Raw genomic sequence first — 15,442 nt, 5'->3', positions numbered from 1 at the left:
TCTTCCATTGTTCATAAATAAGAAATTCAATATAGTATCATCGCCTACCGTAGGTGATAACCACTTCAATTTATAAATCAAAGACAGATAATACGCCATCTTCTCTCGGGGTAAAGTGAGGACCAATTCATGTATTTTCTTAAGTTTAAGAAAGGTGCCCAAACAATGGTATAAGGCTAGATGGCCGCCTTTTAAAAAAGAAACTCGGGCCTTTATTGATTACGTTGGAAGAGCCACATGAAAATAAATTGACCCAGCAAACTGCCATCAAACTGAGCTAACGAATGAGGAGACTCATTATCCTCTCTGCTAAACAAAATTCATTCGCAAAAAGAAAAATCCTCTCTGCTAATTTTCACAACATTGACCTGGCGATCATCTGGGTAAACTCATGAGCAATGATATAGATTGTGGGTCTGTCCTGCACCAATTTCAAGAGCCTTCACCAACAATGAATCTTAGAGCTTGTGGTGGAGGATGCGCCTAGCTAGCTCGGGTTGCTTGATGCATGGCAGATCGATGTTCAAAGTTGACAGTCCATTTGAAATCACGCTGGTGATTTTCCACCGGAAAATTCAAATATTGGCTGGCATATCTTTTGTGATTAATGGTATAGTATATATTTTCCCATGTTTACAGAAAGAGCATTACATGCGGCCACTGGTTAGCTTTATACGTTGGTGTACACCACATATATAAGAAATCCAACCAATAAAATAATTATCAAACACTTGTTGGTAGCCGAATAATTTTCCTCTGGAAAGGAACACATACAGGCACGTGTCCCTCGCCATGAAGCATAAATTAACAGGAAGTGCTACAGATTACATCAATCCCATGCATATAATTGTTGGCAGACTCTGTTGTTCTTCTTGCTAATGGCGTCCGACCTTTAACATGACCTCGAAACTAAAGATAATACCACAATTATAATATAGTGCGGACATGAGCTAGCAGAACATTTAGCATTTTCTTGATGGCTGGATCAAGCAAGCAAGATTGCCGTAGACCATCGTTAATTCTTCTTCTTGTTGATGACCTCCTGAACCATAGGCTGCAGAATCTCAGGCCTCACTGGTTTGGGCACAAAGTCATCAGCACCGGCGCCCATGAACGCCTCCATGGCGTTATCATCAGCGGACACCCCGACGATCTTCACATCAGTGGCTCCCATAGCACGGATCTTCACAATGGCCTGTTAAGCACATGTACAAGAAATATTGTGTCGATGAGGTGACCATCCAATATGTGTTACGTCAAAGCAAAAAAGTTAGCTAAAGTACGTACCTCGGGACCGGTCATTATGGGCATGTCCTTATCACACACAACAATATCAAACTCGTTGCCCTCAAGAAACATATCAACAGCTTCTTTCCCATTCTTCGCCAGGGTGATCTCGCAGTGGAACTTGCGCAGCATGGAGGAGACAACCATGCGTTCAACTGACATATCATCAACAAGCAATGCCTTGAGGGAGGATGCCATGATCAGCTAGCTAAAAGAACTGCAAAAAAAACATAATTTATAAAGAGATTAGTTGTTTCTGATCCACACGTTTCATTGATCTCAGATGATATATAGTAAAAGATTTGTTTTGCAAAATCATGCATGCATGCAGATTAAGCGGAGATCAGAGGTCTGTACACTTTTTAAATTATTTCTATTTACTAGTTTATTGAATCCTTTATGAGGGGAAGAGATGGTGATTTTTCACCTAGATTACATATGAGGATAAAAGAACATGAAAAAAAATCACAAAGAATTAATTTGGATCGATGACAACAATGGCAGAGATTGTTCCACACATGGATGGATAATTTCTCCACACAGAAAAAAAAAATCTGCAATGTCATGTTAGATCCATATTCATGGCTTCGGCTAACAACCACCAGTGCAACAAGAACACTTTCTTAATTGGTATCTAGTAATTTATGAAATGATGGGACAAGAAAAAAGAAAATTGTAGATTGCATATGTGAGCCTATGAGGACAAAAGAAACATCAAGAATAAGAGAAAAAGGAAAGACATAGATACTTTGGAAAAGGAAAATGGAAAAAAGAAAAGGAACAAAAGAACATAGCTTATGTGAGCCTATGGTGTACTTTGGATGGCAACAGCATGTAACAGAGAGCTGCACAGTACATGGACATGGATGGATAATTTCCATGTTTTCTTTTTGCCACATGTACGTAGCACCGAAAACAGCACGAAAAAGCGAAGAATGCAAGAAAGGAAATGGCAAAAATGGATGCATATACATAGCTGCCAACAACAACCAAAAACTGTGCTGCATAGATCAAAACCTATCAAGGTGCACTAGTTTCACATGTATATCGCCTCTAGCAAATCTTGATCAATCGTGCGCGCATGCAACTAGTAGAAGATGCATGGCAATCGAGAGAAAAATGAAAAAGGCAGAAACAGAGGAAGGAGAGTAGCTTTGAACCTTAGAGCTAGTTTATGGTGGAGGATGTATCTAGCTAGCTCTGTTGCTTGCAGCTTGAGGCTTTGGTGGTGGTGTGCGCCTTGTACCTGGCCAAGGTACAGGGGTATTTATAGGGGTTGCCGGTCGATCTCCACCGTCCATTTGTAATCAGGTGCTGCTTCACACATGCAAATATCGAGCTTGCACCGCTTTCTAATTCCACCAGAAAAAAAATCAAATATTGTGTTGGCTGGCGTATCTTTTGTGATTAAATAAATATTTAAATGAGCCACCCATGCATATATCAAAGTATCTTCATGTTTCTGGAAAGAAGTTTCTACTTGCCGCCGCTGTTTTGCTTACATGCATACAGAGCAGAGATACGGTGGCGTCAAAGCCTGCCGATTATGGCGTCTATAGCATATCTTTCCCGATCACCACAACGGGATTAAAATTAATTCCTTGTGTAATTTGCAATCGACAATGTGCGGGTGGTAGTTCATCTCGAGATCAAATAGATTGCCGCAATTAATTATTTGTTTAATTATGGCAGGAAAACCAGACGTACTTCGAATTTGTTTAACTGCATTCATCGTAGTATATTGCATCCAGTGTACTCCAGACTCAGCATTAATATGTTAGCTAATTCCATCGATTACCCAGATCAAGTTTCCTTAACTAATTCGGCGTCTTTAACTGCATTCCGTATATATGCGTGCATCAATTGGACCAAATTATATATGTGTTATGTGTTGCGTTTCTTTCCTAAAAAATATGTGTTCCGTCCAAGAGTTAATTGCTTTTATTTTGTATGGATAAATTGAGGTTTAATTTGTTTAAAAATGTAATATTTTTTACTCAAATGATAAGTGTCACACGTGTGGCACGAAGTAACATCATCCTGGTGTTTTTACAACTAAAATTATCATCCAAAAAATGAAATCCAAAAAAAAAATTGAAACTTGCCATCCAAACAAAAAGTTGCCATCTCCGGGTAACTAAAGTTGCCATCAAAAAACGTTAAGACAGAATTGCTTCGTGCCACAAGTGCAGTGGCGGATCCAGGACCCAGGCCGAGGGGGGGGGGGGGGGGGGGGGCTGGGCCTGGGGCGTGAGCATGAATTGTTTTGTTGACTGCGGCATATTGTTCACTGTAGCAGCACCGTAGCTCCACTGTAGCAGCCTAGGGCCCTAGGCTTGGTCAAATCCTGCGTCCGCCCCTGCACACGTGTGAGACTTATTATGATCCTTTTTTTATGTATGTACACAAGAGGCCCTCATTGCAAACACACAAAATAGATGTTTCTACAATAGTAATGTTCTATAGGAGTTCTAATAAAGTATATATTCATTAGTGACGCTTACATGAATTTGAAACACGGGTATACAAATAAATTTTGACAAAGAGAACTCTCTAGAGTATATAAGCTTAAGTCCAACAAGAGTCGGCCTAGCCTTGGGCGGGCTCTGTTGATGGCTCAGTCTTGGTTATCAAATATTTTGCATCTCCCGAGCATCGCATGAGTGGTCTCGCGCAAGTACGAATCTTAACCCACGACTCGCAGGTCTTCACTCTAGGCCTAGGAAAACGAACCCAAAGATGTGTATATCTATAATTCACTATAAATTCAAAAGTATATAAGCCTGGGCCCAAGGAGAGGATTAGCCCAGCCAGAGGTTTTCTCTAGGGTCGGTTCCGATCATTGTGCCTTTTGCCGATACAATAATCTAAATGTACTATCTAGGTGAGGTAACAAGGGATCGACAGCAATAGATAACTTTCAGAAAAATTAAGACTTACATCATCAAATCCTCTCCATGGTGTTCATCAAGAACCAATTCCAAAGGGCCCGGTGGCTTCTTTCTTTCTGGATCTCAGCTCATTCTTTCTAGATCTTTGATCTCGCTGCGAGACATGCCATCACCCATGCTACTTGAATTAGAGAGTATAATGATTGATTGAAAGAACAATTGGTGAAACAAGGGCAACGATATGACCTATATCGAGATTTCAACTGGAGGTTATCATGGATGGTGCCAAATTCTAGAATGATATTTGGAATGGAGGTGCAATGCCTCCGAATGATATGAGTTATCGCATTGTAGAGGTGCCATGGGCTAGCTATCTATTGAAAATAATCTCAAGCTGAACAGTGTATATTACAGGATATGGCTTGGGTGGATGGGGTCAATTGGAGGTTGTGGCGGCCGTAAATAATTAGGTTAGCAGAAGCCTATGAAGGACATGGGTCATTTGCGATGCAGAAGTGCCAAGAATCTCAAGATGGTAGAGATATATATATACCACGGAAGACGGGGTTGGGTGGGGTTGAGGCCGCCCGGGAAGGTGGCGGCCGCAGAAAATTAGGTTAAAGAAATAATATTTAGGAAAGGAAACTAGAGCGTATAAGGTATTGAATTGTAGCAAACCAGCTAAACCGTAGTTGGGCCATGGAATTTGTAATCATGGGCCATTATGTAAGCGGCCTGCTACGCGTCGGCCGGTGGATGTTTTTAAAAATCCGTTGGGTACGGAGCTGTCGGATCTTACAGGATCTTGTGACCGAGCATCGTCCTCACTTTTGCAACAGAACTCGTGTTGCGAGAACCCTTTTGCAACATATGTCTTATTGCAAAAATATGTACAACAAAGGTTGCATTGTAGTTTTCTTTTTGCAATAGTGGTCGTGTTGCAGAAATTTTTAGAGGATTTTTTATAACATAAGTCTATTTATTGATTCTTTTGTAACAGAAGTATTGTTGCAGATTTGTTTTTGCAACATAGGTCTTATTGCATAAACATCACCCTGTGGCGTAGGCGCGCAGCAGATGCAAAAACTGATGTGAACGTGTGGTTGGATCAGATGAGATCCAGCGGCTGCGTGGGTGGCAGAACGCTCCGCATGATCGGTCGATTGAACAGAATGATTTCCCATCACGTAAGTCTATGTTATACTTTTGTAATTTAGGCTAATAAGTTAGTGTTCTCGTGAGTAACAATTGGCCCAGCCCAAACAATGTTGCTTATATAGCTAACTGATCATGTCGGCACGCGTTGTTGTGCCAGTTGATTATTGATATAAAATGGTAGGAATTTTTGCAAGTATTTGAAGAAGTGAAAGATTATATAGGATATGAAGACGAAGAAATTGTCATCACTTATAAGGGGCCAAAAGAGGAACCTCCTCCTTCTAAACTTGATCTTACGGATCCTTGCCCTATTAAATTTAGTCCTTTTGATTACTTTTGCTTAACCCAAAGGAACCTTGATGCTGAAAGAAGGGATTATGAGATGAGCATGGATGATCTCCCTCATTTTTGTTACAATACTTGAAACTATGCCTAGAAGAATGACAAGCGTGACCAAAGGTCAGTTTGGCTTCATGCCTGGGAGGTCGACCATGGAAACCATTTTCTTGGTACGACAACTTATGAAGAGATACAGGGAGCAAAAGAAGGACTTGAATATGGTGTTCATTGACTTGGAGGAAGCCTATGATAAGATACCGCAGAATGTCATGTGGTGGGCCTTGGAGAAACACAAAGTCCCAGCAAAGTACATTACCCTCATCAAGGACATGTACGATAATGTTGTGACAAGTGCTCGAACAAGTGATGTCGACACTGATGACTTCCCGATTAAGATAGGACTGTATCAAGGGTCAACTTTGAGCCCTTATCTTTTTGCCTTGGTGATGGATGAGATCACAAAAAGGGATATACAAGGAGATATCCCATGGTGTATGCTCTTTGCGGATGATGTGGTGCTAGTTGATGATAGTCAGACGGGGGTAAATAAGATGTTAGAGTTATGGAGACAAACCTTGGAATTGAAAGGGTTTAGGCTAAGTAGAAGTAAAACCGAGTACATGATGTGTGGTTTCAGTACTACTAGGTGTGAGGAGGAGGAGGTTAGCCTTGATGGGCAGGTGGTGCCTTGGAAGGACATCTTTGGATATTTGGGGTCAATGCTGCAGGAGGATGGGGGTATTGATGAAAATGTGAACCATCGAATCAAAGCTGGATGGATGAAGTGGCGCCAAGTGTCTCTCATTCTTTGTGACAAGAGAGTGCCACAAAAGCTAAAAGGCAAGTTCTACAGGATGACGGTTGGACTCGCGATGTTGTATGGCGCTGTGAAGAAATATGCCCTAGAGGCAATAATAAAGTTATTATTTATATTTCCTTATATCATGATAAATGTTTATTATTCATGCTAGAATTTTATTAACCAGAAATTTAGTACATGTGTGAATACATAGACAAACAGACTGTCATTAGTATGCCTCTACTTGACTAGCTCGTTATTCAAAGATGGTTAAGTTTCCTAGCCATAGACATGAGTTGTCATTTGATGAATGGGATCACATAATTAGAGAATGATGTGATTGACTTGACCCATCCGTTAGCTTAGCACTATGATCGTTTAGTTTATTGCTATTGCTTTCTTCATAACTTATACATGTTCCTATGACTATGAGATTATGCAACTCCCGAATACCAGAGGAACACTTAGTGTGCTATCAAACATCACAACGTAGCTGGGTGATTATAAAGATGCTCTACAGGTGTCTCTGATGGTGTTTGTTGAGTTGGCATAGATCATGATTAGGATTTGTCACTCCGATTGTCGGAGAGGTATCTCTGGGCCCTCTCGGTAATGCACATCACTATAAGCCTTGCAAGCAATGTGACTAATGAGTTAGTTGCGGGATGATGCATTACGAAACGAGTAAAGAGACTTGCCGGTAACGAGATTGAACTAGGTATGATGATACCGACGATCGAATCTCGGGCAAGTAACATACCGATGACAAAGGGAACAACGTATGTTGTTATACGGTTTGACCGATAAAGATCTTCATAGAATATGTAGGAACCAATATGAGCATCCAGGTTCCGCTATTGGTTATTGACTAGAGATGAGTCTCGGTCATGTCTACATAGTTCTCGAACCTGTAGGGTTCGCACGCTTAACGTTCGATGACAATCGGTATTATGAGTTTATGTGCTTTGATGTACCGAAGGTAGTTCGAGTCCCGTATGAGATCATGGAAATGACGAGGAGTCTCGAAATGGTCGAGACATGAAGATTGATATATTGGATGACTATATTCGGACACCGGAATGGTTCTGAGGTGTATCGAGTATTTTCCGGAGTACCGGGGGGTTACCGGAACCCCCCGGGGAGTTAATGGGCCTTGATGGGCCATGGTGGAAGAGAGGAGGACGCAGCCAGGTGTGGTGCATGCCCCCCCTAGGCCCAACCTGAATTGGGATAGGGTTTGGGGGGCCGCCCCTCCCCCCCCCCCTTTCCTTCTCTCCCTCTTCCCTTCCTTCCCCCTCCTAGTTGGACTAGGAAAGGGGGGAAACCTACTCCTAGTAGGATTAGGAATCCCCCCTTGGGGCGCGCCCTAGGAGGCCAGCCCTCCCCCTACTCCACTCCTTTATATACGGGGGAGGGGGCACCCCATAGACACACAAGTTGATCTTAGCCGTGTGCGGTGCCCCCCTCCACAAATTTCCACCTCGATCATATTGTCTTAGTGCTTAGGCGAAGCCCTGCATCGGTAACTTCGTCATCACCGTCAACACGTCGTCGTGCTGACGAAACTCTCCCTCGGCCTCAGCTGGATCTAGAGTTCGAGGGACGTCATCAAGTTGAACGTGTGTAGATCGTGGAGGTGTCGTGCGTTCGGTACTTGATCGGTTGGATCGCGAAGACGTTTGACTACATCAATCGCTTTACTTAACGCTTCCGCTTTCGGTCTATGAGGGTACGTGGACACACTCTCCCCTCTCGTTACTATGCATCCCTAGATAGATCTTGCGTTATCGTAGGAATTTTTTTGAAATATTGCGTTCCCCAACATTGGTATCAGAGCCAGGTCTATGCGTAGATGTTATATACACAAGTAGACCACAAAGGAGTTGTAGGCATGGGTATATACATATTGCTTGTTGTCACTAGTTGTTTCTTGATTTGGCGGTATTGTTGGATGAAGCGGCCCGGACCGACATTACATGACCGCGTTCATGAGACTGGTTCTACCGACGTGTTTTGCACATAGGTGGCTGACGGGTGTCAGTTTCTCCAAGTTTAGTTGAATCGGATTTAATGAACGGGGTTCTTTCTGAAGATCAAAAAGCAATCACTATACCCCCATTGTGGTTTTTGATGCGTAGGTAAGAACGGTTCTTGCTAAGCCCGTAGCAGCCACGTAAAACTTGCAACAACAAAGTAGAGGACGTCTAACTTGTTTTTGCAGGGCATGTTGTGATGTGATATGGTCAAGACGTGATTATATAAATTGTTGTATGAGATGACCATGTTTTGTAACACAATTATCGGCAACTGGCAGGAGCCATATGGTTGTCGCTTTATTGTAAGAAATGCAATCGCCATGTGATAACCCACAAGTATAGGGGATCGCAACAGTTTTCGAGGGTAGAGTATTCAACCCAAATTTACTGATTTGACACAAGGGGAGCCAAAGAATATTCTCAAGTATTAGCAGTTGAGTTGTCAATTCAACCACACCTGGAAACTTAATATCTGCAGCAAAGTATTTAGTAGCAAAGTAATATGATAGTAGTGGTAGCGGTAGCAAAAGGTAACGGTAGCAAAAGTAATGTTTTTAGTATTTTGTAGTGATGATAGCAATAGCAACGGAAAAGTAAATAAGCGAAGAACAATATGTGGAAACCTCGTAGGCAATGGATCAGTAATGGAGAATTATGCCGGATGCGGTTCATCATGTAACAGTCATAACCTAGGGTGACATAGAACTAGCTCGAGTTCATTGATATAATGTAGGCATGTATTCCAAATATAGTCATACGTGCTTATGGAAAAGAACTTGCATGACATCTTTTGTCCTACCCTCCCGTGCCAGCGGGGTCCTTACGGAAACTAAGGGATATTAAGGCATCCTTTTAATAGAGTACCGGAACAAAGCATTAACACATAGTGAATACATGAACTCCTCAAACTACGATCATCACCGGTAAGTATCCTGATTATTGTCACTTCGGGGTTAACGGATCATAACACATAATAGGTGACTATAGACTTGGAAGATAGGATCAAGAACTCTCATATATTGATGAAAACACAATAGGTTCAGATCTGAAATCATGGCACTCGGGCCCTAGTGACAAGCATTAAGCATAGCAAAGTCATAGCAACATCAATCTCAGAACATAGTGGATACTAGGGATCAAACCCTAACAAAACTAACTCGATTACATGATAGATCCCATCCAACCCATCACCGTCCAGCAAGCCTACGATGGAATTACTCACGCACGGCGGTGAGCATCATGAAATTGGTGATGGAGGATGATTGATGATGACGATGGCGACGGATTCCCCTCTCCGGAGCCCCGAACGGACTCCAGATCAGCCCTCCTGAGAGGTTTTAGGGCTTGGCGGCGGCTTCGTATCGTAAAACGCGATGATTTCTTCTCTCTGGTTTTTTTTCTCCCTGAAACCAAATATATAGAGTTGGACTTGAGGTCAGAGGAGCTCTAGGGGGCCCACGAGGTAGGGGGGCGCACCCTAGGGGGGCAGGCATGCCCCCCACCCTCGTGGACAGGTGGTGGGCCCCTGGCCTTCATCTTTTGCAAGGATTTTTTATATTTTCCGAAAAGGTGTTCCGTGAAGTTTCAGGTCATTCCGAGAACTTTTGTTTCTGCACATAAATAACACCATGGTAATTCTGCTGAAAACAGCATCAGTCCGGGTTAGTTCCATTCAAATCATGCAAGTTAGAGTCCAAAACAAGGGAAAAAGTGTTTGGAAAAGTAGATACGACGGAGACGTATCAACTCCCCCAAGCTTAAACCTTTGCTTGTCCTCAAGCAATTCAGTTGACAAACTGAAAATGATAAAGAAAAACTTTTACAAACTCTGTTTGCTCTTGTTGTTGTAATATGTAAAGCCAGCATTCAAGTTTTCAGCAAAGATTATAACTAACCACATTCACAATAACGCTTAGGTTTCAAGTTTACTCATATCAATGGCATAATCAACTAGCGAGCAATAATAATAAATCTCGGATGACAACACTTTCTCAAAACAATCATAATATGATATAACAAGATGGCATCTCGCTAGCCCTTTCTGAGACCGCAAAACATAAATGCAGGGCACCTTTAAAGATCAAGGACCGACTAGACATTGTAATTCATGGTAAAAGAGATCCAGTCAAGTCATACTCAATGTAAACTAACAATAATGAATGCAAATGACAGCAGTGCTCTCCAACTGGTGCTTTTTAATAAGAGGATGATGACTCAGCATAAAATAAATAGATAGGCCCTTCGCAAAGGGAAGCAGGGATTTGTAGAGGTGCCAGAGCTCGGTTTTGAAATAGAGGTGAATAATATTTTGAGCGATATACTTTCATTGTCAACATAACAACCAAGAGATGGCGATATCTTCCATGCTACACACATTATAGGCGGTTCCCAAACAGAATGGTAAAGTTTATACTCCCCCTTCCACCAACAAGCATAAATCCATGGCTTGCTCGAAACAACGAGTGCCTCCAACTAACAAGAGTCCCAGGGGGAGTTTTGTTTGCAATTATTTTGATTTAGTTTGCATAAAGCATGGGACTGGGCATCCCAGTGACCAGCCACTTTCTCGTGAGTGAGGAGCGGAGTCCACTCCTCTTGAGAATAACCCGCCTAACATGGAAGATACGGACAGCCCTAGTTGATAAGTGAGCTATTCAAGCATACAAAACAGGATATTTATTTGAAGGTTTAGAGTTTGGCATATACAAATTTACTTGGAACGGCAGGTAGATACCGTATATAGGTAGGTATGGTGGACTCATATGGAATAACTTTGGGGTTTATGGAGTTGGATGCACAAGCAGTATCCCCGCTTAGTACAGGTGAAGGCTAGCAAAAGACTGGGAAGCGACCAGCTAGAGAGCGACAACAGTCATGAACATGCATTAAAATTAATCAACACCAAATGCAAGCATGAGTAGGATATAATCCATCATGAACATAAATATCGTGAAGGCTATGTTGATTTTGTTTCAACTACATGCGTGAACATGCGCCAAGTCAAGTCACTTAAATCATCTAGAGGAGGATACCACCCTATCATACCACATCATAACCATTTTAATAGCATGTTGGCATGCAAGGTAAACCATTACAACTCATAGTTAATCAAGCATGGCACAAGAAACTATGATCTCTAGTTGTCATTGCAAACATGTTTATTCATAATAGGCTGAATCAGGAACGATGAACTAATCATATTTACAAAAACAAAAGAGGTCGAGTTCATACCAGCTTTTCTCATCTCAGTCAGTCCATCATATATCGTCATAATTGCCTTTCACTTGCACGGCCGAACGATGTGAATAATAATAATAGTGCGCGTGCATTGGACTAAGCTGGAATCTGCAAGCATTCAATAAACAGGAGAAGACAAGGCAATATGAGCTTTTTTGTCAGATCAACAATAATGCAAATAAGAGTCACTTCAACAATTTAATCATGGTCTTCTCCTATCGACCCCTAAAGAAAAGAAAAGAAATAAAACTATTTACACGAGAAAGTTCCCAACAAGAAAAAGAAGAACAGGAAATCTTTTTGGGTTTTCTTTCTAATTACTACTACAAGCATGGAAAGTAAACTAATTAAAAGCTATAACTAATTTTCTTTTTTTTCTTAAGGTTTATTAAACACACAAGAAGAAAGCATAAAAAGTGTAACATCCCAAATTTTCAATTTGGAATGTTATACATTAGATCATCATGCATATCATATTTTATTTTTGCTTTTGGTTGTGATCCTACAAAATCCTAAGCAACTCAAGGACCCACGGAGAGTTGGGGATTTCGTTATTTACATATTTGAGTTTTCTCAAATTTTGTAAACTGGATCATTTGATTTTATTTATTTTATCATCAATTATTTCTATTACAAAAATATGAGAGAGGGAATAAAATGACTTTCCCAAAATATAGAAATATTGAGGATTTAATAAAAAAATCAAATAAGATTTATTTCGGAGTTTTTCGGTATTTTTTATTTGAATTTAGGAAAAATGCACGTTTTTCAAAATTTCATTTAGGGCCAAAATAAATGTTCACTTTATCGGGCTTGATTTTAGAAACCCAGGAAAATTTATTTCAGGATTTTTGGAGTCCGTTTAGTATTTCTTTTTATTTTTTTACGAGCGTAATTATTTAAAAAAAAAGAGCGGAACCGACTATGGGCCGTACTCGGCTAGGACTCCCCTGGCCGGGGCCTTTATAAGCCGGGGCAAGCCAGCCCAAAGGCCAGCCGCCCCGAAACCCTAGGCCCAGCCGCCGCCGGCCCAGCCGCCGCCAGCCCAGCCGCCGCCAGCCGCCGCCGCCGCCGATCCAACGGAGCCGCGCGTCGCCCGAGGTTCGCCGCCCTCGAAATCCGTGCCATTTTTTGAGGAAAAAAATTCCGTTCGTCGTTTTTCTTTTTCCTCGAATTTTTCCGCGGTTATTTTCTGATCCGATTTTCGTTTTAGTATAACTTTTCGCTCGTTTATCGGAATCAGGCGATTCAAGCGCCTGGAGTTTCGTCTCGAAACCCTCTTTCTGAATAATCAACTTAAACAAGTTTTTGCTACTGTAAAATTTGACTTAGATCCAGATTACTAGAACGAAGTTGTTTTCTTTCGCCGTTTGATTTCTTTTGCTTCGTTCGATTTGATTCTTTTTGCAAACCAGGGTTCTTAAGTTGAACTTTCTGGTTAGATCTTCTATTTGAGTTTTACCTGTGCATTAGATGAGTACTTATTGTATGCTTGTTTGTTTGTCTGCGATAGAATACCCGGAGTGCACCGCCTGTTACTTTGAATCTCTAGGTTTCGCGGATCATCAGCAAGTCAAGTAACACTTTGATCATACCTTTTCTACAACCCAGTTTTATTGCATTAGATCAATCCTCACACCTTGCATGATTAGGATCTAATTAAATTGTGGGATGGGAAGTAGATGAGGTAGTACCTATTACCTGTTTATTATCAAATCTTTGGGAGTTATTTTCTACATTTGCTTATTATGCCATGCTATGCTAGTAGACGTGGATTGGGTGAGTGATATCCATGACAGATGTGAGATGGTTAATTAATGGTTTATCTAAGGTGGCAACTTAAACACACATCTGGGTGGATTGAGGCACCTGGGTATTCCAGGACTTGCCAGTTTTTCTTTTGGACCGCCACCCAGACTCAAAGGGATCATGAGATTATTCATACTAGAAACTTCCGTGTGCAGCCACAAGCCATTATGGGCTCTGGCATAGTTGATTAAGTCGTGCGAACTCTTACAGGGTAGGCTAGCAGATGTAGGGGATGTAGGTGGTACGGTCTACCCGATCGTAAGGTGCTAGTGCTTCTGAAAGACTATGTCTCGGTCATCCGTTTCTCAAACACCATGTAGTGCGAGAAATCCAACAGAGGCGATCGAGTCTTGTGGGGAAAAGTGCGCAAACCTCTGCAGAGTGTAACAAACTAATCATGGTTAGCCGTGTCCCCGGTTATGGACATCTTGAGTATCTAGTACCTGGATTATCATGTGAATCCCAACATGTTACTCTAAAGTAAATTTTGTTGGGTTTAATGATGTTACTTTAATTGGGATTGAGAATGCTATCAACCATTCTCAATGTTTAACAACCACCATGATAGTAATTAAATTTATTCCTTTGAAGTAGGGAAAAATTGGCTTTACGCAAAAACTGTAACCATAGAGCTTTCCACCAGCCAAATATGCATATAGTATAGTTGTTGCATTCCATTACTCTCTATGTGTTACCTTGCCAGCATATTCCATGTGCTGACCCGTTTTCGGGCTGCAACGTTAATGTTGCAGACTTTTCAGACGACGATTAAGGAGTTTTTAGGTCGTGTTTCTATACTCAGTGATGCCGTTGGAGTTGATGGACTCACTTATCTTCCAAGCCTTCCGCTGTTATCGTTATTAGATGGCCTTAAGCCATATTTATTGTAATAAGTTCTCTTTTGAGGCACTCGATGTAATAAGTGTGTGATTGCTACTCTGCTATAAATCCTTCGAGTACTGTGTGGTGTCAGCATTACTGATCCAGGGATGACACCGGAGCACAGAGATCAGACTGTTTGAGGTCTGGTCGCTACAAAAAGGAAAGTAAACTAGCATGGATGATACAATGAAAAAGTATGAGCACCGACATCTAGCAATGAGTGTGTGAACATAAATGTAATGTCGGTGGGAAATACGTACTCCCCCAAGCTTAGGCTTTTGGCCTAAGTTGGTCTATGGTTTCTTCTCTCTAATTGATATAATGTAGGCATGTATTCCAAATATAATGTAGGCATGTATTCCAAATATAGTCATACGTGCTTATGGAAAAGAACTTGCATGACATCTTTTGTCCTACCCTCCCGTGGCAGCGGGGTCCTTACGGAAACTAAGGGATATTAAGGCCTCCTTTTAATAGAGTACCGGAACAAAGCATTAACACATACTGAATACATGAACTCCTTAAACTACGTTCATCGCCGGTAAGTATCCCGATTATTGTCACTTCGGGGTTAACGGATCATAACACATAGTAGGTGACTATAGACTTGCAAGATAGGATCAAGAACTCTCATATATTGATGAAAACATAATAGGTTCAGATCTGAAATCATGGCACTCGGGCCCTAGTGACAAGCATTAAGCATAGCAAAGTCATAGCAACATCAATCTCAGAACACAGTGGATACTAGGGATCAAACCCTAACAAAACTAACTCGATTACATGATAGATCCCATCCAACCCATCACCGTCCAGCAAGCCTATGATGGAATTACTCACGCACGACGGTGAGCATCATGAAATTGGTGATGGAGGATGGTTGATGATGACGATGGCGACGGATTCTCCTCTTCGGAGCCCCGAACGGACTCCAGATCAGCCCTCCCGAGAGGTTTTAGGGCTTGGCGGTGGCTCCGTATCGTAAAACATGATGATTTCTTCTC

General features: G+C 41.6%; 1 protein-coding gene across 1 annotated transcript; it reads right to left on the bottom strand.

Moving 5' to 3' along the window:
• Positions 1-738: 738 nt before the first annotated feature.
• LOC125540622 (two-component response regulator ORR42-like) lies at positions 739-2,518 on the bottom strand. The gene is made up of 3 exons (XM_048704226.2): positions 2,448-2,518; positions 1,288-1,504; positions 739-1,195 (listed from the first exon to the last, which is right to left on the bottom strand). The coding sequence occupies exons 2-3, from the start codon at positions 1,483-1,485 to the stop codon at positions 1,016-1,018; spliced, it is 378 nt and encodes a 125-aa protein (XP_048560183.1). The 5' UTR covers positions 1,486-1,504; positions 2,448-2,518; the 3' UTR covers positions 739-1,015.
• Positions 2,519-15,442: the final 12,924 nt, after the last annotated feature.

Source organism: Triticum urartu, chromosome 1A (assembly GCF_056163025.1).
Source record: "Triticum urartu cultivar PI428250 chromosome 1A, HENAU_Tu73, whole genome shotgun sequence".
NCBI lineage: Eukaryota > Viridiplantae > Streptophyta > Magnoliopsida > Poales > Poaceae > Triticum > Triticum urartu.
The sequence above is the reverse complement of the archived record's forward strand: the minus strand, read 5'-3'. Positions and strand labels throughout refer to the sequence as shown.

What these genes read in the sequence shown, in the direction of transcription:
- LOC125540622 (XM_048704226.2), bottom strand. Translation starts at nt 1,485, where the DNA reads ATGGCATCCTCCCTCAAGGCATTGCTTGTTGATGATATGTCAGTTGAA. An exon ending in CCATAATGACCGGTCCCGAG is followed by an intron (nt 1,196 to 1,287) that starts GTACGTACTTTA and finishes TGTGCTTAACAG; the next exon opens with GCCATTGTGAAGATCCGTGC.